Source organism: Molossus molossus, unplaced genomic scaffold (assembly GCF_014108415.1).
Source record: "Molossus molossus isolate mMolMol1 unplaced genomic scaffold, mMolMol1.p scaffold_m16_p_21, whole genome shotgun sequence".
Taxonomy (NCBI): Eukaryota; Metazoa; Chordata; class Mammalia; order Chiroptera; family Molossidae; genus Molossus; species Molossus molossus.
The window spans coordinates 3678296-3702992 of NW_023425357.1; the positions used below are offsets into that span (position 1 = coordinate 3678296).

Here is a 24697-nt window from a genome sequence, read left to right on the forward strand (position 1 = left end):
GACGTGTGAATAAAGATTGGATTGGAGTTGTTATCTGTGTTGGCAGAGAAGTCGACAAGATCCATGTCCATCATCGGAGGTGAGGTCATCAACGTCGCGAGGAATCATCTCGTGGAATCCGGCCTCATCATCACCGGATCGCTGTGGATTCACCACAGAGTGTAACTGCCTTCGCTACGTGTACACTCCCAGCCTGCCCGTCACTGACAGTCTCTGAGTCACCACAATATAGGCAGACGGGCCGCGGGCAGTCGACGAGAAGTATACATGTCTGTCCTCTCGTGTACCTGTGTGTGTCCTGTCTATCCCATAATGGACGTTCTTGGCCTGTCCCTCAACATTTAGGTTATTATTATGATTCACTTAATGGAAATGTATGTTGCTGTGAAAAGAGCTCCCAAATTTATTGAATTTCTAGTCCCATCTGCGGCTGCCTTGGCAGGGCCAGAACTTATACGGCCCTTGGGCAGGATGTTCCGCACCCCGGACCCAGAGGCTTGTTCCCACAGAGGAGGGGCTGGAGGATGATGCTCAGGAAAAGAGAAGTTCACGAAAAAGGATGTGATACAAAGCCCAGCCTCCGTGGCCACAGAAAGGTGTTTCCTTCCCTAATTTTCTGCATTTCTCCTGAGTGCTCATTGTCACAGGGACACGCGCCTGCCCTGCTCAGTTACAGGGTGAACGTGTCTCTGCTGATCTGAGCCCCACGGGAACCCACGTCTTCCTGAAGCATCTCCAGGGCCTGACAACGTCTGTGGTGAGGACCCCAGGGAGGTGCTGACGGATGGGCTGAGGATGATGGAGACCCCACGGGGGAGGCTCTGACAGGGCAGGATGTGCCCTAGGTCACCTCACCTGTTTCCAGCTTCATCATAAAAGTCAGTCAGGCTGATAGAAAGAGGCGGTGCCCACAACTGTAGGCCGCTGCTGGGACTATCCTGTGAGAGGCAGAACCAGCTTCCAAGGGACCACAACCTGTGCATCTGTCTCTCCGTCCTGCATGTCTGTCTGTCCATCCTTCAAGCACCGTGGTCCCTTCCATCTGCTCAGCTGACCCCAGAGGGACAGGACGTCATGACCCCCACACTCACCGCCCTACTCTACCTGGGTGAGATGTGATGGGGGGAGGGGAAGCCCTGCTCTGTCAGAAGTTCCTGAATCTCAGCAGGCTCACAGGAAGGAGGGTTCATGTCAGGGGTCAGGGCGAACCTCTCACAGGGACTCTCTTCCAGGGCTGAGCGTGGGCCTGAGGACCAGAGTGCAGGCAGGTGAGTCTGTCCCCAGGTCTCCCAGGTCCCACTGCCTCTGGACACAGGGACACCCCCAGGGAGATGGGGAAGGAGGAGAGCAGACCTGTCTGACAGTCGAGGGACATCGGGGATGGGGAGCTGAGAACTGGGGTGGGAATGCCTTAGGACCCAGCCTCTGATTCCTTCCAGGGACCCTCCCCAAACCTACCCTCCAGGCTGAGCCAGGATCAGTGATCCCCTTGGGCAGCCCCGTGAACATCACATGTCAGGGGACTCTGGGGGCTGAGGAGTACCGTCTGGATAAAGAGGGAAACTCACCTCCGTGGAAAACACAGAAGCCACCGAACCCCGGAGACAAGGCCACGTTCTCCATCACACGGACGACAGGCCATGATGCAGGGAGATATTACTGCTACTATTTCAGACCCCCTGGCTGGTCAGCGCGCAGTAACACCCTGGAGCTGGTGGTGGTGACTGGTGAGGGGACACTCAGGGGTCCCCGCTTCAGGCTCTGCCCTCAGGAAGGGATCTGCTCTCAGGGCCTCTGCCCTCGCACAGCCCAGTCCTGTGGCACAGGAGGGAGGTGTGACCGCATTTAACATGCTGTCTCCTCCTCTCTAGGACCCTATAGAAAACCCAGCCTCTCAGCCCTGCCCAGCCCTGTCGTGGCCTCAGGGGGGAACGTGACCCTCCAGTGTGCCTCAGGGCAGGGATTTGACAGGTTCATTCTGACGAAGGAAGGAGAACACAGGTTCTTCTGGACACTGGACTCACAACCACACACCACAGGGCAGTACCAGGCCTTGTTCCCTGTGGGCCCAGTGACCCCCAGCCACTGGTGGACATTCAGATGTTATGGCTATTACAGCAACAGCACCCAGGTGTGGTCACAGCCCAGTGACCCCCTGGAGCTTCTGGTCCCAGGTGAGTCCCATTTTTATCCCTTCCATCGATTGAGTTGCTGAACAGGTTGTTGGCATCTTTGCTGGGAGGGGAGCCCAATGTGAGAGGTGGGGTCAGTGAAGCACAGGGGTTCCTGGGGCAGAGACCCAGAGAGACAGTGAAACCCGGGCCAGGCCAGGAGAAGGGGTTATGGGAGGAGCAGCCCCTGTACTCACATCTGGTCTCTCAGGTGTGTCTGAGAAGCCCTCCCTCCTGGCCCAGAAGGGCCCCATCGTGACCTCTGGACAGAGCCTCACCCTCCAGTGTCGCTCTGATGTCGGCTATGACAGATTCGCTCTGTCCAAGGAGGGGGGGCTGGACCCCACACAGAGCTTCGTCCCGCAGACCCAGGCTGGGCTCTCTCAGGCCGACTTCTCCCTGGACACTGTGAGCACCTCCCACGGGGGCCGGTACAGATGCTACGGTGGACACAACCTCTCCTCCGAGTGGTCGGCCCCCAGTGACCCCCTGGACATCCTGGTGGCAGGTGAGGAATCAGGGGTTCATTCAGGGACCAGACTCTGCACAGGCCCTGCTGGGGGGTCGCAGGTGGTCATGGTCAGAATGAAAGTGCAGGGCCCAGGGAGGAACAAAAACAGAGAGACAGGGGTGTGAGGGGAGAGGGGAGACTCAGAGAGAACAGAGACAGACAGACAGGAGGGTCCTAGGAGAGAGGCCTGGTGACTCTCAGGTCAGAACAAGGTGGGCAGGCAGCCCCTCACCCGCCCTCCCTCTCTCTAGGATGGCTCTCTGACAGACCCTCCCTCTCGGTGCAGCCGGGCCTCACGGTGACCTCAGGAGAGAACGTGTCCCTGCTGTGTCAGTCACAGAGCCCTAGGGACACTTTCCTTCTGTCCAAGGAGGGGACAGCAGATCCCCCCCTGCGTCTTTCATCAGAGCACCGAGCTCAGCAGTACCAGGCAGAGTTCTCCATGAGTCCTGTGACCTCCGCCCACGGGGGCACCTACAGGTGCTACAGCTCACTCAGCACCGCCCCCTACCTGCTGTCATACCCCAGTGAGCCCCTGGAGCTGCGGGTCTCAGGTGAGGGGCCCCTGGCCCTGTCTTTCTGTGCTGTCGGCTCAGGGTCCTGTCCCCAGAAGAAAGAGGAGCTGAAAGAAAGTAAGGGCTCTAGGGGTGGTGACCCAGAGGACATCTACCCTCAGAGATCTCACTACCCCATTTGATCCCTCCCCCTCACCACGGTCCAGAAGGTGCCAGGTGGGCAGGGAAAGTGTGTTAGGGGGCACAGCACAGGTGTAGATGAGACTGAGTGAGGAGAGGACCCCAGAGTCAGCCCCAGACTCCCACCTTCTTCTGTCCTCTTTCTTAAGATACTCTGGGACCCCGGCCCCTCCCCCTACAGCACCCATCTCCACAGATGATGAACCACTAAGTCCTCTTTGCTCAGAGGGAGCACAGACACCCCAGGGGGATTCAGACTTTCACAGAGGATCTAATGCCCCCGGGGCACAGAAGGGCAGCTTTGTGTCCCAGGGGACTAGGAATCAAGGAGAGATTTCAGGGGAACCATGGGATCCAGGGCCTCTGAGAATTCCCCCCAGCCCATGGAGTCAGGGCCGCAGAGGGAACGTGAGGCACAGGACAGGTGGGGTGCTCATGGCAGAGGGAAGCCAGACTCAGGTGGGGGAAGGCAACCCCCACCGCTCATTGACATTGACGTAGGGTGTAAGGGTGGGATGCGCTGGCAGGGGGTCTCCGTGCTCCCTGAGGTCATGATTTAGGTCCAGGTTCTCTGCCCAGAGCCCCAGGTCTCAGGGGAGCAGCCCTGGTCCTGTGCTGTCTGAGCTCCGACGTCTTCTCTGGGCTCAGCCCCCAGGAAGGTCTGACGTGGGGGCAATAACGTGAGCACTGGACAGTCCACAGAGGAGGGTCGTCTCCTGTGGGGGAGGAAACAGGGTCACCTCCCACACTGGGACCCACCCTGCAGGCTCAGGCAGGGCTGAGGGAGGGAGGTGGCCTTACTCGGGGTGAAGCTAAGAGACAATGATTTAGACTAAGTGACCAGACAGAGACACAGCCCACTAATTCTGGTGTCTCCACCTTAGAGTCAGAGTGTCGCTCCTCACCAGGGGGCGTCCCACAGGGGATCCTCAGGGAAAGGTGGACTCAGCTCCCCTGGGAGGTGGACTCTCAGAATCTCTCTGTCGGAACAAGCGGGAGCTGCCTGGCCTTGGCCTGCAGGGGCGCTGTCCTGTCGGACCTCCTGGGCTCCGGAACTGGCTGGTCCTGCACCTGCCCCGGTCCAGCCCTCCAGCCCTCCTGCTGCTCCAGTAACTGTGATTGTTCTGATTGGAAAGCTGAGGGAGACAGGGCGCAGGGACACGCGATTTGTATCCTTCCACCTGGGGGCTCAGCCAGCAAGAGGAAGCCAGGACATTACAGAGTCTGCAAGGATTTGGAAATTCCCATTTAGCATCTCAACTCCTCCTGCTTCTGCACCAAATCGGTGTGATGTGCCACTAAACCCGCATGGTGCCCGGGTCCCTAACCGGATAGGAGAATGTGTGCAGCAGATGATGGAGACAGGGGCGCGTTGGTAGAACTGGGTGTGCAGGCCTGGCCCATACTACAGGGAACACGGATGGGCTGATGGAGGAGAGGCGGTTAGTGTCGGAGAGAAGACAGATGGACAGTCCCCCATCAGCTCATTTCCAGAGACCCTGAGACTGAACCCCTGACCTGCACAGGTGGGGACCCTCAGCCTTCGCAGAGCAGGACAGGAGGATGCTCGGGCCAAGGAGGGACGTGTGTGGGTGAGGGTGGAGTCCCCTGGACACTGTGCTGTAGAGAGAACTGTTCCCTCCTGGGGCCCCCTTCTGCAGGCTCCTGAGCTCACCTGGAGGCCTCCATGCACTCGGTGCTCACCTGAGACTCGGGGGACCGTGCAGAGCTCATGGGGACTCAGGGTCCTGCCCAGAGTGTGTGAGAATTTCACACCGGCTCTCCGTAATTTTTGCATACGCCTCTCTATATTGATTTATTCTGAGAACTTTTAGGCAATACTTGCATATGTAAATTTAAATTAGAGTCGTCTAGGTCTTGAGAAAGGTTATGCTATCCCTATTTTAAATGGCATTATATTAAATTTGTGTATTTATTATGAAGAATAACTTTTTGTTAATACAAAATGTTTTATAAAAGATGCTAAAATAGGTTTAATTTTACGTGAAATGCATTTTTCATAAAACGGTCCCGACTCATAGCTCAACAACTGGTCAAGTGCTACCTATATGCATGTGTGTGCTTTTGGGACCTACACTTGGAATCTAGGTCTCCAGCTGTTGCATAAACTATAGCTCTCTTACCCAGTAGACTTAGGTCCCATGAGCCGACACATTGCAAGAAGTAGCTATTTTCTGCCATGGGACACCATGTTTCTCCCCAATCCTGAATTCTCTAGCAGAGCCAAGCTGTGTTCCCCAGTGACTCAGAAGCAGTCTCATCTCCAAAGGCACAGGAGTCGGAAAGAATCCATGAAAACAGACAGGGTCCTTCTCTAGCAGGAAAAGGGTTCCTGGTAGCAGTCATGTCATAAGAAGTGGGAGGGTTCTGGGGACCACAGGTGTGAGTGGCATCAACCCCTCACACAGCCCCACTTCTGTGTGGTTCTCAGGTGCATCAGCACCATCATCCCATCACAAAACACCTCAACTCACATGTATGTGGGTTGATGCAGACGCTCGTGACCTTTCAAGGGTTGGTGGGTGACCGGCATGGACATGCAGTATCTGGGCTGACATGCCTGCCATCACCTCTTTGACCTCTTTGTTCACAATTCCCAGCCTCCCACTCCCTAGACTACACAGTGGAGAATCTCATCCGGTTGGGCGTGGCTGGCTTGATCCTGGTGGTGCTCGGAGTGCTGCTGTTTGAGGCTCGAAACAGCCAGACAAGTACCCACCAGGCGGCTGGGATGTAAACACAAGAGGAAACAACGCATCTTCACAGAGGGTCACCATGGAAATGAATCTCATGTGCCCAGACAGCTCTGGAAGAGAATCTGGGACCTATGCGGTGTGACCTGTGTGCAGCTCACTGCAGGGGGAGCAGTCATTGTCCACGTGCAGGGAGAATGTCTGGGACCTTTTTCATTAAACTGTGTACACTGCCTTCCCCACCATTGCTGAGTCCAGTGATGGGTCCTGACTTTCCTCTTACGGAGGAATGAGAGTTTATCTCACGTGGCAGATGTCAGTCGACACCTCCTACACCTTCATGGAATAGATTTTCCTTGATTTGTAATCACACAAACCTTGAGGGAGGGACAGAGTATCCATCTGCTCAGTTCAGAGCCATCCATTCTAATCAATTGATAAGGTGGCATAAGCAAGATCCATTCCAAAGTAGATAAATCATAATCATCATGTAGCTCCCTCTCTGGACTCCACCTACGCTTCACTTTCCCTCAAAGGCCACCTGTGTACTTTCTTCAACAACCTTGCCCTTGGATCCAGAGGTTGTTGTTTGAAAGGCTCCCCTGGGCTGTGCTGCCTCTGAAACCCGTTGTTCTAAATACCATGCAATGTACCGATGTGTGTTACAGAGTGTACACCTCACACCTATGTAACTTTATTAACCAGGGACACCCTAATATATTAAATTTTAAAAAAATGATATGGTTATAATGAGGCTTGGTCAAAAGCTGTCCATCGGCTGCACTAGCTCTGGAGCCTCCCAGGAGGTATAAAGTTATCTTCCCCCAGTGTCCTACCTGGGGCCGTCTGGCACAAACTACAGAACAGTCTGAGGGGGGCTGCATGTTGCATTGGGCGTGGAGGTGCCCAAGAGAGTTAAGTTGTGAACCATGGTGTCTGCCACTAGGAGGTCCTAAGGCCACTGAGCAAGAGGCCCAGGGCATTTCAGGGCCAAATGCTCCTTCTTTGAATAATGTTAGGAAACACCAGAGAAGCCATTTGTATGGAAAAGTTACTGGAAACAGCTTGAGTAGGCTTGAATGTTGGATGGGACAAGGTCTCAGGAAATCAGCAGAGAGTGGGGCAAACAGTGTGAGCCAGATTTATGGAGACTCAGAGGTGGCGTCTGCCTGCGGGCTCTGTGGGGACGGTCTCAGAAGAGGGGAAATGGCCTCTGCCAGCACTTCTGTCTGGCAGAAAGCCGCCCCGCATCAGCTCTCACTTGGGTGACAGACAATTCAGTTCCTGCCCGTGTGTCCTTGGTTCTTTTCAAGCTGTCACCACAGAGTTGGAGCTCAGAGTGATGAATATGAGTAAGTTTGTTCTCAGGCCCTGTAAGAGGAATGCCTGGGGCTTTAGAGACCATCTGTCTCACTTGGCCCAAATCCCCACTGTTTTTTAAACCAGAAGTTGGAGAATTCTCTTTCTGGCATTGGAATCCTGGGTTGAGTGACTTGGTGTGGAGCTAGGACAGCCTGTCCTCAGGGGGAATCTCCACAGCCAAGATTGTCTCCCCAATAGTTTTCTGTCACCAGTGTATTTGAGACCAGCCCATCCCATGTCTTCGCCCTTTTTGCCAGTCTCAGCGTGGCTTGCTTTATATGTCTCTATTTGTACAATTTCCATTCACCTAGATTTCAATCATATTTGAATGATAATTAATTTATACTTTTTTTCTTGATTGATTTTAGAGAGAGTTTGGGAGAGAAAGAGATAGAAACATCAATGAGAGAACATCAATTGGCCACCTCCTGCATGCTCCCCACTCTGGATTTGGTCCAAAACCTGGGCTTGTGCACTGAACAGAAATTGAACCAGCCAGGCCATTGTTTTGTACTTTACATGTAATTTGATAAGAGTTTAGCAAGTGTGTGTGGTTTTTGTTTTGTGACTGGTTTATTTCATATGCCCTCAAGAGCCATCTATTTTAGCCTGTGAGATCATTTCCTTCTTTCATCAATAATTTACATTTTCAAAAAATGGGCAGAGGAACTAAATAGACACCTCTCCAAACAGGACATACAAATGGCTAAGAAACATATGAAGAAATGCTCATCATCACTAATCATCAGAGAGATGCAAATCCAAACAACAATGAGGTATCACCTCACACCTGTCAGAATGGCCGCCATCAACAAATCATCAAACAACACATGTTGGCGAGGCTGTGGAGAAAAGGGGACTCTAGTACACTGCTGGTGGGAATGCAGACTGGTGCAGCCACTATGGAAAACAATATGGTGTCACCTCAAAAAATTAAAAATTGATCTTCCATTTGACTCAGTGATCCCACTTCTAGGAATATACCCTAAGAAGCATAAAACACCAATCAGAAAGAATATATGTACCCCCATCTTTGTAGCAGCACTATTTACAATCGCTAAGATCTGGAAACAGCCCAAGTGCCCATCAGTAGACGAATGGATCAAAAAGCTGTGGTACATATACACAATGGAGTACTACACAGCGGTAAGAAAGAAAGATCTCTTATCCTTTGAGACTACATGGAGGGACCTGGAAAGTATCATCCTAAGTGAAACAAGCCAAACAGAGAAAGACAAGTATCATATGATGTCACTTATTTGTGGAATATAATGAACATAACAGTTTGAGGAATGGGGTAGTCCCAGAGACGCGGAAGCGGGGTACAGACTGACAATCCCCTAAGGAGTGGGGAGGTGGGGGAGGGATGAACCACAGAACTTATACGCATTTATGCATGAACAGTGGACATGGACAACAATCTGGGGAAGAGGCAGGGAGGGGTGGGGGAGGAAGGAATCAGTGGGGGAAAAAACGAGAATCATCTGTAACAAAAATTAATCAATAAAAAAAATAATAATTTACATTTTCTATTACAGTTGGCATACAATATCATCTTACTTTTGGGGCACAACATAAAGATCGGACATTTGTTTTTCTGTTTTTTTGGGGGGTGGCTTCCTTTCCCCTCACTGTTACATCTCCCTTTCTCCACTTTGAATTCATTGTTCTTCTAACTAAATTATATTACTTTCTATTTCTTCAACTGAGTGTGAAAATAGTAAAGTAATAATAAAGTAATAACTTGAAGCTCTTCTTTCGCTCTCATTTTTGTTATCAAGTTACTTAAAAGCAGTTTATTATTTTCAAATAAAGTGTATGAGTAAACTACTAGGAGAGAAAAATGCACCTTGTAGTTAAAGGACATCCCCCCTGAAAGCTGTTCTCTCTCATGGAGACACAGCCTGGCGCGGTGGGTCTACTGAGGGAGACGCAGTTCCTGCTTAGGGATTTGCCCCTGCTGACACGTTCACCTTTGGCCCTGAAAATTAATGTGGCTGAGCATAAAACCTTCATTAACATTCTGCTCCTTGAAGGTATTTTTCCCCTATCTTCTGATATCGTTTGTTTATTGTTGTTTTCTGAGTAAGTCAAGTCCCAGGGAGCTTGTCCTTATGGTAATTTGCGTTTATCTAGGAAGTAATTTTAGGATTTTTTTTTAGAAACTCAGGCTAGTTCTCCTTCAAGTTTTTTTATTTTGAGTTGAAATTTACATAAACTAATATAAGCCATTTTAATGTGTACAATACAGTGTAGAGTAAGATGTTGTTGTTTTTTTTAACTTACCCTACATTTTATTTGTTGCCACTAATGTTCAAGATACAAATTTTATTTTTAAGTCCCTGCATCCTGTCACTTAGTTGGTCTTTCCTCATCTCTGTAATGTGTTCTATTATGTATTTCTGAAGCTGTTACTCGATTTCATTCTCACTTTTTTCTTTCTAACACCACAGATAGAACATTGCCCTCCTCATTCTAGTTTCCAAGTACCAGACATCCCCACTTCAGGTCTCCCTAGGCTGCATTCTGGGAATTTCCTCAGTATTATACTCTACTCTCTAAATTTTCTCTTCAGCTGCGTCTCATCCTTGATGGGATAAATTGTTTTAATGTGTTCATTCTATTGGACATTTTATCTCTAAGATTTCTTACTCATGATCTTCAACTAAAATATCTATATCCTTCATGTGTCAAAAGTTGGTCCCTCCCTTTATTTTTCAGATACATAAGTATTTCAAATTACTCTCAAATTTTTCTTGGAACTCTATTTCAGTGCATATGATTGTCCCCATTATCACTTCATTGGTGTCCATAGCCCTCCTCATAATGAGGAGGGTCATTATTAGGATTAGACTATTATGCATTCTTGCTGGAAGTCTCTCCTCTCACACACCTGAGTGTCCACAGGTTTCTTCTGTGGACGCCCTGGGCCTCAAGCTGATGAGGGCTTGTTGCAGCAGCTCCTCACCATGGAGACCACTCTCTCTGTCTCAGCATCTACTCCGTGTTCTACCCATTAGACCTGGTGACTTGGGACACACACACACATACATGTGCACACACGCACACACATGGGACAGACACCTGTAGCTGATACTACAAAACTTAATCTGTTTGAGGGCACTTAGGGGAGCTTGCTCACTGCTGAACATGAGCTTGGTTCAGAGGGCAGAGATAGTCCAGGACCTGAACACAAACACAAGACTCTGGATCACAGCTTCCCCCCTTCACCTGGACCCTGACTCCTCCCTTCCTGTAAGGACCCGGAATCCGTCTGTGTCCACACAGATGAGAATCTCCTCCCTGTAATCTGTTGATGGCCCTCACTCCGCAGCAGAGACTACTCAGGTTTGGCCTCTGTTCTTTGCTGTGGTTTTGTCTCCATTTGGGGAACTTTCGTTTCTCTTTTGCTGCACTTGACTTTGCTTCAAACTCAAGCACTATTGTCAGCAGCTCTACATGGTACTCAGAGCAGACCATGTCTCTTGGGTGGGTGCCACAATCCTGCACTTGACTGTGGACACTGTATGCCTCTCATCTCCCAACCCACTCAAGCCGCCATATGATCTAAGAGCTGATATGTCCCCTTGTGAACCCAGCACCACCTACCCACACATCCTTCGAGGATCCTCATGAGGACACTAGGCTCAGAGCTGAATCATGACCACTCAAAGTCACACAGGCACTGGGAGATGTGTATTTAAATACTCATCTGCTTTAAGTCAAAATCAGAACTGTCATCCACACAGGAGTTCCCTGGGCGTCAGGGTGAGATCTGAGGAGAAGGAGAAGACTTGACCTCCAAAAACAGGAGGCACTAAGGAGCTAGTAATGACTCAACAGCTTCTCCCCAGGAAGTCAAGTTGAAGTCTGTTGCTTAGAGGAATAGAAAGTTCGTGAGGGCCACTAAGACAGAAAGAGAACCACACTCTGGGGCCAGGACGAGGGGCGTGTTTCCTTCTCTTATTTCCCTGCATTTCTCCTCCGGGCTCATTGTCACAGAGACACTCACCCTGAACGGCAGTTGGATGGTGAAAGTGTCTCTGCGGATCTGAGCCCTGCTGGACCCAGGAACCCCACGTCTTCCTGAAGCATCTCCAGGGCCCAGGTGGCACTGTCCATGGTGAGGACCCCAGACACTGGAGCTGAGGGATGGGCTGGGGATGATGGAGACCCCACGGGGGAGGCTCTGACAGGGAAGGACGTGCCCTGGGCCACCTCACCTGCAAGGGGCATCTCAGGAAGGCTCAGGACTACTTCCTGCTCCCTCCTGCAACTACAGCCAGGCCCTGGGTGACCCTGTTCCTATCCTGGGCGGCAAACTTCCATGACACCCGGTGACAGTGAGGGCGAGTCTCCCCGTGGCCACACTCTACGTGCTCGTGTGTGTTGAAGGCACCGAAGCCTCCTGCATTGGCTCAGCTGGGTCCAGACAGAGGACACACCATGACCCCCACCCCCACGGCCCTGCTCGTCCTCTGTAAGGTTTGAGGACGAGGGGGGAAGCCCTGGTCTGGGATGGACCCTGCCCCCCAGCCAGGCCGTGTGTCCCTAAACCCCAGGACCCAGGAGGCTCACAGGGAGGAGGGTTCTGCCCAGGATTTGGGGCCAAATCTCTCACAGAAACTCTCTTCCAGGGCTGAGCGTGGGCCTAAGGACCAGAGTGCAGGCAGGTGAGTCTGTCCCCAGGTGCCCCAGGTCTTGCTCCTCCCTTGTGACAAGGGACAACCCCCCAGGCCACTAGGGAAGGAGAACAGCAGGTCTGACTGACAGATGGGGCACAGCTGTGAGACCTGGGTATTGGGGGGGGGGTGTCTTAGGACCTAGCCTCTGTTTCCTTACAGGAAAGCTCCCCAAACCTATGCTTTGGGCTGAACCAGGACCTGTGATCCCCTTGGGGAGCCCCGTGAACATCACATGTCGAGGGACTCCAGGGGCTGAGATGTACCATCTGTATGAAGACGGATACACGCGACTATGGAAAACACAGAAGCCACCAAACCTCACAAACAAGGCCACATTCTCCGTCACACAGATGACAGAACATGATGCAGGGAGATATTACTGCTTCTATCGCAGCCCCTCTGGCTGGTCAGAGCCCAGTGACATTTTAAAGCTGGTGGTGACAGGTGAGGGGACACTCAGGGGTCCCAGCCTCAGGCTCTGCTCTCAGGGCCTCAGCCCTCTCACAGCCCAGCCCTGGGGGACACGAAGGAGGTGTGAGCCCCATTTAACATGCTGTCTCCTCCCCTCCTAGGACCCTACAGCAAACCCAGCCTCTCAGCCTTGCCCAGCCCTGTCGTGACCTCAGGAGGGAACGTGACCCTCCAGTGTGGCTCAGGGCAGGCATTTGACAGTTTCATTCTGACTAAAGAAGGAGAACACAGGCTCTCCTGGACCCTGGACTCACAACCACACACCACAGGGCAGTCCCAGGCCCTCTTCCCTGTGGGCCCCGTGACCCCCAGCCACAGGTGGACGTTCAGATGCTACGGCTATTACAGGAACAGCACCCAGATGTGTTCACAGCCCAGTGACCCCCTGGAGCTCCTGGTCCGAGGTGAGTCCCATTATTGTCCCTTCCATGGGTGGAATCACTAGACAGGCTGTTGGCATCTTTGCTGGGAGGGGAGCCCCATGTGAGAGGGTGAGGTCAGGGGAGCAGTGGGAGTGTGTTAGGGGGCACAGCACAAGTGTACATGAAACTGAGTGAGAAGGGGACCCCAGAGTCAGCCCAGACTCTTACCTTCTTCTGTCTTCTTTCTTAAGATCCTCTGGGAGCCCAGCCGCTCCCCCTACTGTGCCCATCTCCACAGATGATGAACCACTAAGTCCTCTTTGCTCAGAGGGAGCACAGACACCCCAGGGGGATTCAGACTCTCACAGAGGATCTAATGCCCCCGGGGCACATGAGGGCAGCCTTGTGTCCCAGGGGACTAGAAATCAAAGAGAGATTTCAGGGGAACCATGGGATCCGGGGCCTCAGAGAATTCGCCCCAGCCCATGGAGTCAGGCCCACAGAGGGTACGTGAGGCACAGGACAGGGGGGGTGGTGCTCATGGCAGAGGGAAATACAGGGCCCAGGGGCAGCCAGACTCAGGTGGGGGAAGGCAACCCCCACCGCTCATTGACATTGACCTAGGGTGTAAGGGTGGGATGCGCTGGCAGGGGGTCTCCGTGCTCCCTGAGGTCATGACTTAGGTCCAGGTTCTCTGCCCAGAGCCCCAGGTCTCAGGGGAGCAGCCCTGGTCCTGTGCTGTCTGAGCTCCGACGCCTTCCCTGGGCTCAGTCCCCAGGAAGGTCTGACGTGGGGGCAATAACGTGAGCACTGGACAGTCCACAGAGGAGGGTCGTCTCCTGTAGGGGGAGGAAACAGGGTCACCTCCCACACTGGGACCCCACCCTGCAGTCTCAGGCAAGGCTGAGGGAGGGAGGGAGGTGGCGTTACTCAGGGTGAAGCTAAGAGGCAATGAGCTTAGACTAAGTGACCAGAAGGAGACCCAGCCCACTGAATCTGGTGTCTCCACCTCAGAGCCAGCGTGTGGCTCCTCACCAGGGGACGTCCCCCTGGGAAAGAGTCTGAGTGTGGTGGACTCAGGTCCCCTGGGAGGTGAACTCTCAGAATCTCTCTGTCTGAACAAGCGGGAGCTGCCTGGCCCTGACCTGCAGGGGCGCTGTCCTGTCGGACCTCCTGGGCTCCTGAACTGGCTGGTCCTGCACCTGCCCCGGTCCAGCCCACCAGCCCTCCTGCTGCTCCAGTAACTGTGATTGTTCTGATTGGAAAGCTGAGGGAGACAGGGAGCAGGGACACGCGACTTGTGTCCTTCCGCCTGGGGGCTCAGCCAGCAAGAGGAGCCCAGGACATTACAGAGTCTGCAAGGATTTGGAAATTCCCATTTAGCATCTCACCTCCTCCTGCTTCCGCACCAAATCAGTGGGATTTGTCCCCAAACCCGCATGGTGCCCGGGTCCCTAACCGGATGGGAGAATGTGTGCAGCAGATGATGGAGACAGGGGCGCGTTGGTAGAACTGGGTGTGCAGGCCTGGCCCGTACTACAGGGAACACGGATGGGCTGACGGAGAAGGAGAGGCGGTTAGTGTGGGAGAGAAGACAGATGGACAGTCCCCCATCAGCTCATTTCCAGAGACCCTTGGACCGAACCCCTGACCTGCACAGGTGGGGGACCCTCAGCCTTCACAGAACAGGACAGGAGGTTGCTCGGACCAAGGAGGGACGTGTGTGGGTGACTGGAGTCCCCTGGACACGGTGCTGTAGAGAGAACTGTTCCCTCCTGGGGGCCCCTTCTTCAGGCTCCTGAGCTCACCTGGAGGCCTCCATGCACTCGGTGCTTACCTGAGACTCGGGGGACCGTGCAGAGCTCATGGGGAGTCAGCGTCCTGCCCAGAGTGTGTGAGAAATTCACACCTGCTCTCCTCATTTTTTACACCCGCCTCTCTATATTGATAACTTCTGAGAACTTTTAGGAAATACTTGTTTATGTAAAGTTCTGTTACTGTCATTTAGGTCTTGAAAAAAGTTATTCTGTTCCTATTTTAAATGACATTATATTAAATGTATATATTTATTATGAAGAATAACTTCTTATTAATATAAAGTTTCTTATAAAGGATGGTTGAATAGGTTGAATTTTACTTCAAATGCATTTTTTATTAAATGGTCCCAACTCATAGCTCAAGAATTGTTCAAGTGCTACATATATGCATGTGTGTGCATTTGGGACCAACACTTGGACCCTAGGTCTCCAGCTGTTGCAAAACTAGAGCTCTCATACCCAGAAGAGTTAGTTTTCATGAGCAAACACATTGCAAGAAGTAGCTGTTTTCTGCCATGGGACACCATTTTTCTCCCCAATCCTGAATTCTCTAGCAGAGCCAAGCTGTGTACCCAGTGACTCAGAAGCAGTCTCACCTCCAAAGGCACAGAAGTTGGGAAGACCCGGGGCAACAGACAGGGTCCTTCTCTAGCAGAGAAAGGGTTTTTGAGGAACTGGTAGCTGTTACGTCATGTGAAGTGGGAGGGTTCTGGGGATCACAGGTGTGAGTGGCATCAACCCCTCACACACCCCACCTCTTTGTGGTTCTCTGGAGCATCGGCACCATCAGCACATCATACAACACCTCAAAGTCACATGTATGTGAGTCAATGAAGAGGCTTGTGACCTTTCAAGGGTTGGTGGGTGACTGGGGTGGACATCCAGTATTCTGGGCTGACTTATGTCTGCCCTGACCTCTTTGACCTCTTTGTTCACAATTCCCAGCCTCCCACCCCCTAGACTACACAGTGGAGAACCTCATCCGGTTGGGCGTGGCTGGCTTGGTCCTGGTGGTGCTCGGAGTGCTGCTGTTTCAGGCTTGAAACAGCCAGACAAGGACCCACCAGGCCTCTGGGAGGTAAACACAAGAGAAAACAACGCACCTTCAGAGAGGGTCATCTTGGAAATGAATCTCATGTGCCCAGAAGGCTCTGGAATAGATTCTGGGACCTGTGCGGTGTGACCTGTGTGCAGCTCACTGCAGGGGGAGCAGTCATTGTCCACGTGCAGGGAGAATGTCTGGGACCTTTTCCTTTAAACTGTGTACACTTCCTTCCCCACCATTGCTCAGTCCAGTGATGAGTTCTGATTTGCCCCTTACGTAGAAATGGGCATTTATCCCACGTGGCAGATGTCAGTCCACACCTCCTACACCTTCATGGAATAGGTTTTCCTTGACTTCTAATCACACATACCTTGATGGACAGACAGAGTTTCCATCTGCTCAGTTCAGAACCATCTATTCTAATCAATCTATAGGTGGCATAAGCAAGATCCATCCCACAGGAGATAAATCATAAATATGGTCTAGCATCCTCTCTGGACTCCACCTGCCCTTTGCTTTCCCTCAGATGCACCCTGTGTAGTTTCTTCAGAAATCTGACTCTTGGAATCAAGACGTTGCTGTTTGAAGGGTTCCCCTGGGGTGTGCTGCCTCTGAAACCCGTTGTTCTAAATACCATGCAGTGTACCAATGTGTGCTAGAGAGTGTACACCTCACACCTCTATAATTCTCTTGTCCAATGACACCTCAATAAAGTTTATTTTAAACATGTTTCTTGTCCACTGCCAGTTACTCAAGCATATATGCTTTCTTTGTGGGCAACTTGAAGATGCCCCTACCAGATCTGATGCAGATTTGTGAAGCCTAGCACTAACTGACTTCCACACAGCAGTACGAGCCGAGGTGGGACCCCAATAATACCACTCTGAGAACGCCAAATTGCACCGAAGTTACTTTCCATTTGATGTGTTACAATTATTTCTATTTCAATGTTCACTCACAGTTTTAGTGGAAACACAAGACCATAGTCCCAATACATCAGATGAGAGGCAGAAAGAGAAATTTTAACAGAAGTTGTGGGAGAGAATAGTGAGCCAATCGAATTCGAATGTGTTACTTGTAGGAGTGCACAGTATATTCATCAATTCATAGACTGCATTACACTTGTCCAGAGACGCAGCTAAATCTTTCAGTAAGTGCCTTAGAGAAAATGTGTACGTATGCATCATTCACGAGGACATTGACAAGTTATTTTTATTACCCACCAAAAACAGAAAAAAAGAACCATCGTAAACTTACATGCATCAGAAAAGAAAAGAGATAATTTGGTGTTGTGTATAAAATAAATCAAATAATCTATGTCAATCAAGTAGCACTATTTACAATAGCTAAGATGTGGAAACAACCCCAGTGTCCGCAGTAGATGAGTGGATTTAAAAGCTGTGGTCCGTGTACACAATGGAGTACTATGCAGCTGTCTGAAAGAAAGATCTCTTATCCTTTGAGATGACACAGAAGGACCTGGAGAGTATTACTCTAAGCAAAACAAGCCAAGCAGAGAAAGACAAATATCACATGATCTCACTTATTTGTGGAATATAATGAACTAAACAAACTGATGAACAAAATTAACCCAGAGACATAGAGGTGGGGTACAAGCTGACAAGCCTCAGAGAAGAGGGTTTGTGGGGGGAGGAGATAAACCACAGAACTGGCATGCATGAATGCATGACCAATGAACATAAACAACAAAGCTGGGGATTGCGCAGGGCGGGGGGTGTGGGGAGGAGGGCGTCAGTCGGGGGGAAATGAAAAACATCTGTAACAAAAACTAATTAATAAATGAAAAATTTTTTTAATTAAAAAAATAGGCAGAGGAACTAAATAGACACCTCTCCAAACAGGACATACAAATGGCTAAGAGACATATGAAGAAATGATCAACATCACTAATCATCAGGGAGATGCAAATTAAAACAACAATGAGGTATCACCTCACACCTGTCAGAATGGCTGCCATCAACAAATCATCAAACAACAAGTGTTGGCGAGGGTGTGGAGAAAAGGGGACTCTAGTGCACTGCTGGTGGGAATGCAGACTGGTGCAGCCATTATGGAAAGCAATATGGCTTTACTCAAAAAATTAAAAATTGGCCCTGGCCGGTTTGGCTCAGCGGTTAGAGCATCGGCCTGCGGTCCGGAGAGACCCGGGTTCAGTTCCTGCTAAGGGCATGTACTTCGGCTAAGGGCATGTACTTCAGTTGCAGTTTGTCCCCGGCCCTGGTTGGTCATGTGGGTGGCAGCCACTCGATGTGTCCCTTCACGTCGATGTTTCTGTCTCTCTCTCCCTTTCCCACCCGCAGTGGACATGGATAACAAATTGGGGACAGGGCAGGGAGGAAGGGCGAGGGGGGAATCAATGGGGGAAAAAGGAGAAACATCTGTAACAAAAATTAATTAATAAAACCATTATTAATTAATTAATTAATTAATTAATTTAAAAATGCACAAATTGGACATGTAAATCCATCTTCACACATAACAGTTAAAGAGAGGTAGAAGATGATAAATCTATGTATTCAGGATTATCCATTTACCTGAAGTTAAGAAGGAGACATGATGTGTTGTTTGGGAATGTGTACCTAAGATAATCCCCACAAATAGATGGAATGAAAGAATTCCAGGAACTCCGTGATGGCAGTTACCCGCTAAGACTTGCTGGAGGGTTTTCTTCGGAACAGAAACCATAGAACCTTCAGGAATCATGTCCCTGTGCTTCTTGACTTTCACTTGACTACTCATAAGTCTGTGTGTCACGACTGGTAGACGCCGCATGGCTGTGCTGTAACCATCATTCATGTCCACACCAGTGGGGATGAACTAGGGAGCTGACAGGCCCACCCCACCCTAAGTGACCACATTTACCACAAAGTGTCCGCTCATCACACGCAGCAAACACTTCACATTTTGGCCTTGTTTGTCCCACAAACAGGACCTCACCTGCCTGATCAGCCCCCCTCCCAGCCCCCCGAGTCCATTCACACAATGAGCATTTCCAGTAGAAGAATCTGGGGCTCTGAACTAAGCATGTGACCAATAGCATGGGATGCGCAAGTCAGAGTTTTAATAGGGTCCATGAGGGTTCCTCACCCACAATGGCCCTAGAATCTGAATTGGGACGAAGCCCAGCACTATGGAGGTGCGGGTGACTTCCCAGATGGGGTCCACCACCATCTCAAGGTGGTTGTAAGTCACACCCTAGGATTGGTCCTACGGCTGACAACGTAGGACTTCATCTGTTTCAGGCCACAGAGGAGGTTGCTCACTGCTGACCATGGGCTTGGTCCTGAGGGCAGAGATAGCCCAGGACCTGAACCCAAACATGAGGCTGGGGACAACAGCTCCCACCTTCACCTGGACCCTGACTCCTCCCTTCCTATAAGGACCCAGGGTCCCTCTGTGTCCACACAGGTGAGAATCTCCTCCCTGTAATCTGCACATGGCCCTCACTCAGCTGCAGAGACTACTCAGCTTTGGCCTCTGTTCTTTGCTGTGGTTTTGTCTCCATTTGGGGAACTTTCGTTTCTCTTTGGCTGCACTTGACTGTGCCTCAAACTCTAGAACAAGTGTCAGTAGCTCAACTTGGTATTCAGAGGAGACCAGGTCTCTGGGGTGGGTGCCACAATCCTGCACTTGACTCTGGACACCTTGACTCTTTCATCTCCCAACCCACTCAAGCCTCCATCTGATCTAAAAACTGATGTGTCCCCCCGTGAACCCAGCACCGCCTAGCACACCTGCTCCGAGGATCCTCATGAGGACACTGAGGACACAGAGCTAGGACAGGACCACTCAAGGGCACACAGGCACTGGGAGATGTGTATTTAAATAATCATCTGCTCTAAGTCAAAATCAGACTGTCATCCACACAGGTGTTCCCTGGGCGTCATGGCGAGACCCCAGGATGAGGAGGAGACGTCAACTCCAAAAACAAGAGGCACTGAGGAGGTGGGAATGACTCAGCAGCTTCTCCCCAGGAAGTTGAGGTGGAGTCTGTCACTAAGAGAAATAGAAAAGTTTTTGAGGGCCACTAAGACAGAGAGAAAACCACACTCTGGGGCAGGACGAGGGACGTGTTTCCTTCCCTTATTTCCCTGCATTTCTCCACAGTACTCATTGTCACAGGGACACTCACCATGAACGGCAGTTGGAAGTTGAATGTGTCTCTGCGGATCTGAGCACCACCGGCCCCAGGAACCCACGTCTTCCTGAAGCAGCTCCAGGGCCCAGGTGGCACTGTCCATGGTGAGGACCCCAGACACTGGAGCTGAGGGATGGGCTGGGGATGATGGAGACCCCACAGGGGAGGCTCTGACAGGGAAGGACGTGCCCTGGGCCACGTCACCTGCCAGGGGCATCTCAGGAAGGCTCGGGACTACTTCCTGCTCCCTCCTGCAACTACCGCCAGGGCCTGGGTGACGCTGTTCCTCTTCCTGAGTGGCAAACTGCTGTGACACCCGGTGACAGCGAGGGCCCATCCGCAGTGGCTACACCCTACGTGCTCGTCTGTGTTTAAGGCACCAAAGCCTCCTGCATTGGCTCAGCTGGGTCCAGACAGAGGACACACCATGACCCCCACCCCCACGGCCCTGCTCGTCCTATGTAAGGTTTGAGGACGAGGAGGGGAAGTCCTGGTCTTGGATGGACCCTGCCCCCCAGCCAGGCCGTGTGTCACTAAACCCCAGGACGCAGGAGGCTCACAGGGAGGAGGGTTCTGCCCAGGATTTGGGGCCAAATCTCTCACAGAAACTCTCTTCCAGGGCTGAGCGTGGGCCTGAGGACCAGAGTGCAGGCAGGTGAGTCTGTCCCCAGATGCCCCAGGTCTTGCTCCTCCCTTGAGACAAGGGAGAAACACCCAGGCCACTGGGGAAGGAGAACAGCAGGTCTGATGACAGATGGGGCACAGCTGTGAGACCTGGGGATTGGGGTGGGAATGTCTTAGGACCCAGCCTCTGTTTCCTTACAGGTATGTCCCCCAAACCTACGTTTTGGGCTGAGCCAGGATCTGTGATCCCCTTGGGGAGTCCCGTGAACATCACATGTCAGGGGACTCCAGGGGCTGAGATGTACCATCTGTATAAAGACGGATACACGCAACTATGGAAAACACAGAAGCCACCGAACCCCGGAGACAAGGCCACGTTCTCCATCACATGGACGACAGACCATGATGCAGGGAGATATCACTGCTACTATCGTATCCCCTCTGGCTGGTCAGAGCGCAGTGACCCCCTGGAGCTGGTGGTGACAGGTGAGGGGACACTCAGGGGTCCCAGCCTCAGGCTCTGCCCTCAGGAAGGGGCTGCTCTCAGGGCCTCTGCCCTCTCACAGCCCAGCCCTGGAGGACACGAGGGAGGTGTGACCCCATTTAACATGCTGTCTCCTCCCCTCCTAGGGTCCTACCTCAAACCCAGCCTCTCAGCCCTGCCCAGCCCTGTCGTGACCTCAGGAGGGAACGTGACCCTCCAGTGTGTCTCAGGGCAGGGATTTGACAGGTTCATCCTGACTAAGGAAGGAGAACACAGGCTCTCCTGGTCCCTGGACTCACAACGACACACCCCGGGGCAGTACCAGGCCCTGTTCCCTGTGGGCCCCGTGACCCCCAGCCACAGGTGGACGTTCAGATGCTATGGCTGTTACAGGAACAGCCCCCAGGTGTGTTCACACCCCAGTGACCCCCTGGAGCTCCTGGTCCTAGGTGAGTCCCCATTATTGTCCCTTCCATGGGTGGAATCACTAGACAGGCTGTTGGCATCTTTGCGGGGAGGGGAGCCCCATGTGAGAGGTGGAGTGAGGGCAACAGAGTGGCTTTTGGGGCAGAGACAAAGAGACAGTGAGACCCGGGCCAGGCCAGGAGAAGGGGTTATGGGAGGAGCGTCCCCTGTACTTACGTCTGGTGTCTCAGGTGTGTCTGGGAAGCCCTCCCTCCTGGCCCAGCAGGACCCCATCGTGGCTCTGCTGCTCCTGCAGGGGGTCAGGTGGTCCCTTCCCTTCCCTGATTGTTGGGTCATTTCTGTCCATCCCTGGCCCCTCCTGCTCACAGGCTGCTGTCAGATCAGGTGACATAAGGGGTCCCACAGAGCTCAGGAAGGCAGAGCCCCAGCCCACCCACCTTCCTAGGGGGCATCTGCAGGGTGGAGATGGATCCAGGGGAGACACAGAGGCCACCCCACACCCCTCCCTCTCCTGTGTCCCTGCTGGGCTCGGGGTGGGGAATAAGGAAGGACCCTCAGCTCAGATGAGACATGGACAGGCCCCTGCAGATGAGGAGCCCAGAGCACGAAGCTGAGGTCCCTCTGGGGCAGCATGAGGAGAGCACAGAGCACCCACAGTCCCGGGTTCCAGTCCCAGCCCTGCCCCGTTCAGGCGGGGTGACCTGGGGCACATGACTGACCTCTCTGAGCCTCAGTGACCTGGTGGGGCACAGTCCCTGGTCCATGACTGTGTGAGGGGAGAGGGATGAATGACAGACCCCAGCACGTGCCTCGCACACAGCAGGTGCTCAGTAAGTGACATCATAGGTTCATTCATGATGGCCCTCTAGTCCAAGGTCTCCCGTGGTACCAGTATGTCCTGATTGGAGTCCTGGTGGCCCTCGTCCTGCTCCTCACCCTCCTCCTCTTCCTCTTCCTCCGACACCGGCGTCAGGGCAAAGGCAGGACATCAGGTGAGTAGGGGATGGGGTGACCTGGGTCACAGAAGGGGGCACTCAGATAACCCGCCACAGGAAAACCTAATAGATAGAGGTCAGCTGAGAAAAAGATTTCTCTGGAATCTCACATCAGAAAATCTAGAGAGAACACCCCTAACGTCAGCACACGTGGATGCATTGAAGGTTCTGTCACTGTCTTCTGTCTCATGAAATAGGAAAACATTTGCACAAGTGTGTGTTAAGGTTTCCTTCTTCTGAAGTCACAGGGGAGGTGAGGGTCCCTCCCGTCCCAGGGCTGAGACTGTCCCTCTTGACCAGCCCGGAGAGAGGCTGATGTCCAACCTCCTACAGGGGCTGAAAACCCAGGGCCCAAGGACAGAGGCCGGCAGATCAGGTAACTCCTGCCCCAAAGACCTCAAACTCCCACTGCCCGTGGCTCCTTTCTGCCCCTAACACTCCTGTCTCCTCCCCCAGCTCCATCCCAGCTGTGGACGCCCAGGAAGAGCCCCTCTGTGAGAGGAAGAGACTGCTGTCCTGGGGGAGGGGGCACGGGGATTTCAGGAGAGAATGGGGGAGGGTTCGGCTAGGAGGGTGTGGGGGTCAGTGGTGAGAAGGACTGAAATCTACCCTGGGTGACCTGGAGCCTCACCTCACCCCTGGGTTAGTGGCTCATTTGGGAACAGGTGGGGTCTACAGCCCTGAGATCTTGGGGACCCGGTCAGGAGACACACCCTGTTTGCCCCAGCAGATGCTGCCATGAAGGACCCACAGCCTGGGGAGAGCGTGGAGCTGGACTCTCAGGTGAGACCCTGCTTCTGTCCAGGCACCAAGGACCTCATGTTGCCCAGTTTAGGCCAATGGACTCTTCCCTGTCCTCACATCACCTGGTTCTCAGCAGTGTCCACACTGACCTCTGCTTCTGGGCACCCAGGTCGTCCTGCTGTGACTCACTGCTCCTGGTTTTCTTGTGACCTCATGACCCCTCTCTGTGGTCCCCTTTGCTGGCTCCTCGTCCTCTGTCTGACCCTGTGCAGCCCCAGAGCTCAGGAGGATGCATGAATAAGTGAATCCCCCACAGGTCCCCAGGATCCCCTCATTCATTCCCCCAGCAGATGTGACGGGGAGCTCACTGTTCACAGCTCCATTTAGGTGCCGCGGTGCAGCCCTGAGCAACACTGTCTCCACACCCCTTGAGCTCACCTGTGGGTGAGGTGGACAGTATGCAAACAAGTGACAGTGTCCCAGAGAGCAGAGTGCTGTGAAGGGAAATAAAACAAGAGGAGGGGATAGAGTCCATGGTTGAAGGCGGAATACAGAGAACAGGAGGTGCAAATGTCCTGAGGCAGGACAGGAATCTTCAGGAAGATGGGCCATTTGGCTGGAGCCAAATGAACAAAAGATAGGATGTTAGGATAAGAGTCAGGACGTTAGAAGCATCTGGAAGCCCCAAGGCTGAGGAAGTTCCTGCAGATCCATCAGGAGAGGGACCGAATCGGATCTGACGTAAATCCTCACTCTGGCACCATGTTGGATAACTGACAGGAGGGTTCAACAGTGGATCAGGAGACATTGTTTCTCACTGTCTCTCCCCACAGAACACACACTATGAAGACCCCCAGGGAGGGACACACACCCAGGTGAACCACTCAAGATCAAGACTCAGGCAGGGAATGGGCACCTCTACAGCCTCCCTGTCGGGGGGATTGCTGGACACGACGGGCAGACAAGCAGAAGAGGACAGAGAGATGGACAGTCAGGTGGGTCCACACCCCTCCACACATCCAGGCTTCCCCCAACCTCAACCACATTTCATCCTTCTCACTCTCCCCCTGCTCCAGGCTGCTGCATCTGATGCCCCCCAGGATGTAACCTATGCCCAGCTGAACCACTTGACACTCAGGCGGGAGACAAGTGCACCCCCTTTCTCCCCATCAGAAGAGACCCCAGAGGAGCCCAGTGTGTATGCTGCTCTGGCCACCCACTAGCCCAGGAGGACCCAGACCCCACACTCCAGGAAGGGGGCTGGCAGGGACCCCAGAAGACATGGGAGCTTCCCACATGGACATTCAGTTAGCGACCCTGGCCACCCTGAAGACCTGACAAGGACCCCCCAGTACCTCCTGGAACCCTCCGGAGGTCACCAGATTCTACCTTTGAAAATAAGTAATGTTCCTACATTTTGGAATCAAAGAAA

The 24697-nt window shown here is 52.5% G+C and overlaps 5 protein-coding genes across 7 annotated transcripts in view; all 5 read left to right on the forward strand.

Annotated features, from left to right (window-relative positions):
• The window catches only part of LOC118639337 (leukocyte immunoglobulin-like receptor subfamily A member 2), a 462866-nt gene that overhangs the window by 412608 nt on the left and 25561 nt on the right, over window positions 1-24697 (forward strand). The gene's annotated exons all lie outside the window — the stretch shown is intronic.
• LOC118639326 (leukocyte immunoglobulin-like receptor subfamily A member 6) overlaps window positions 622-24697 on the forward strand; it is a 154905-nt gene continuing 130829 nt past the window's right edge. Inside the window, exon 1 of the mRNA XM_036275681.1 lies at window positions 622-757. The gene's annotated coding sequence lies outside the window, so the exon portion shown is untranslated. The remainder of the gene's footprint in view (window positions 758-24697) is intronic.
• LOC118639328 (leukocyte immunoglobulin-like receptor subfamily A member 6) lies at window positions 753-15846 on the forward strand. 3 transcript variants are annotated; one of them, XM_036275694.1, is made up of 7 exons: window positions 753-1108; window positions 1233-1268; window positions 1440-1727; window positions 1872-2174; window positions 2383-2679; window positions 2934-3236; window positions 15734-15846. In XM_036275694.1, exons 1-7 carry the CDS (start codon window positions 1075-1077, stop codon window positions 15829-15831), a joined length of 1359 nt encoding a protein of 452 aa, XP_036131587.1. In that variant the 5' UTR covers window positions 753-1074; the 3' UTR covers window positions 15832-15846. The 3 variants fall into 3 exon arrangements, with proteins under 3 accessions (XP_036131587.1, XP_036131586.1, XP_036131585.1); XM_036275693.1 differs by lacking the exon at window positions 15734-15846 and adding an exon at window positions 5999-8128; XM_036275692.1 differs by lacking the exon at window positions 15734-15846 and having other exon boundaries at window positions 2934-3394.
• Window positions 11370-13139, forward strand: LOC118639340 (leukocyte immunoglobulin-like receptor subfamily A member 6). Its single transcript, XM_036275709.1, has 4 exons — window positions 11370-11933; window positions 12091-12126; window positions 12298-12582; window positions 12711-13139. Exons 1-4 carry the CDS (start codon window positions 11900-11902, stop codon window positions 13052-13054), a joined length of 699 nt encoding a protein of 232 aa, XP_036131602.1. The 5' UTR covers window positions 11370-11899; the 3' UTR covers window positions 13055-13139.
• On the forward strand, window positions 23096-24607 carry LOC118639344 (leukocyte immunoglobulin-like receptor subfamily B member 4). The gene is made up of 3 exons (XM_036275715.1): window positions 23096-23304; window positions 24099-24260; window positions 24342-24607. Exons 1-3 carry the CDS (start codon window positions 23260-23262, stop codon window positions 24486-24488), a joined length of 354 nt encoding a protein of 117 aa, XP_036131608.1. The 5' UTR covers window positions 23096-23259; the 3' UTR covers window positions 24489-24607.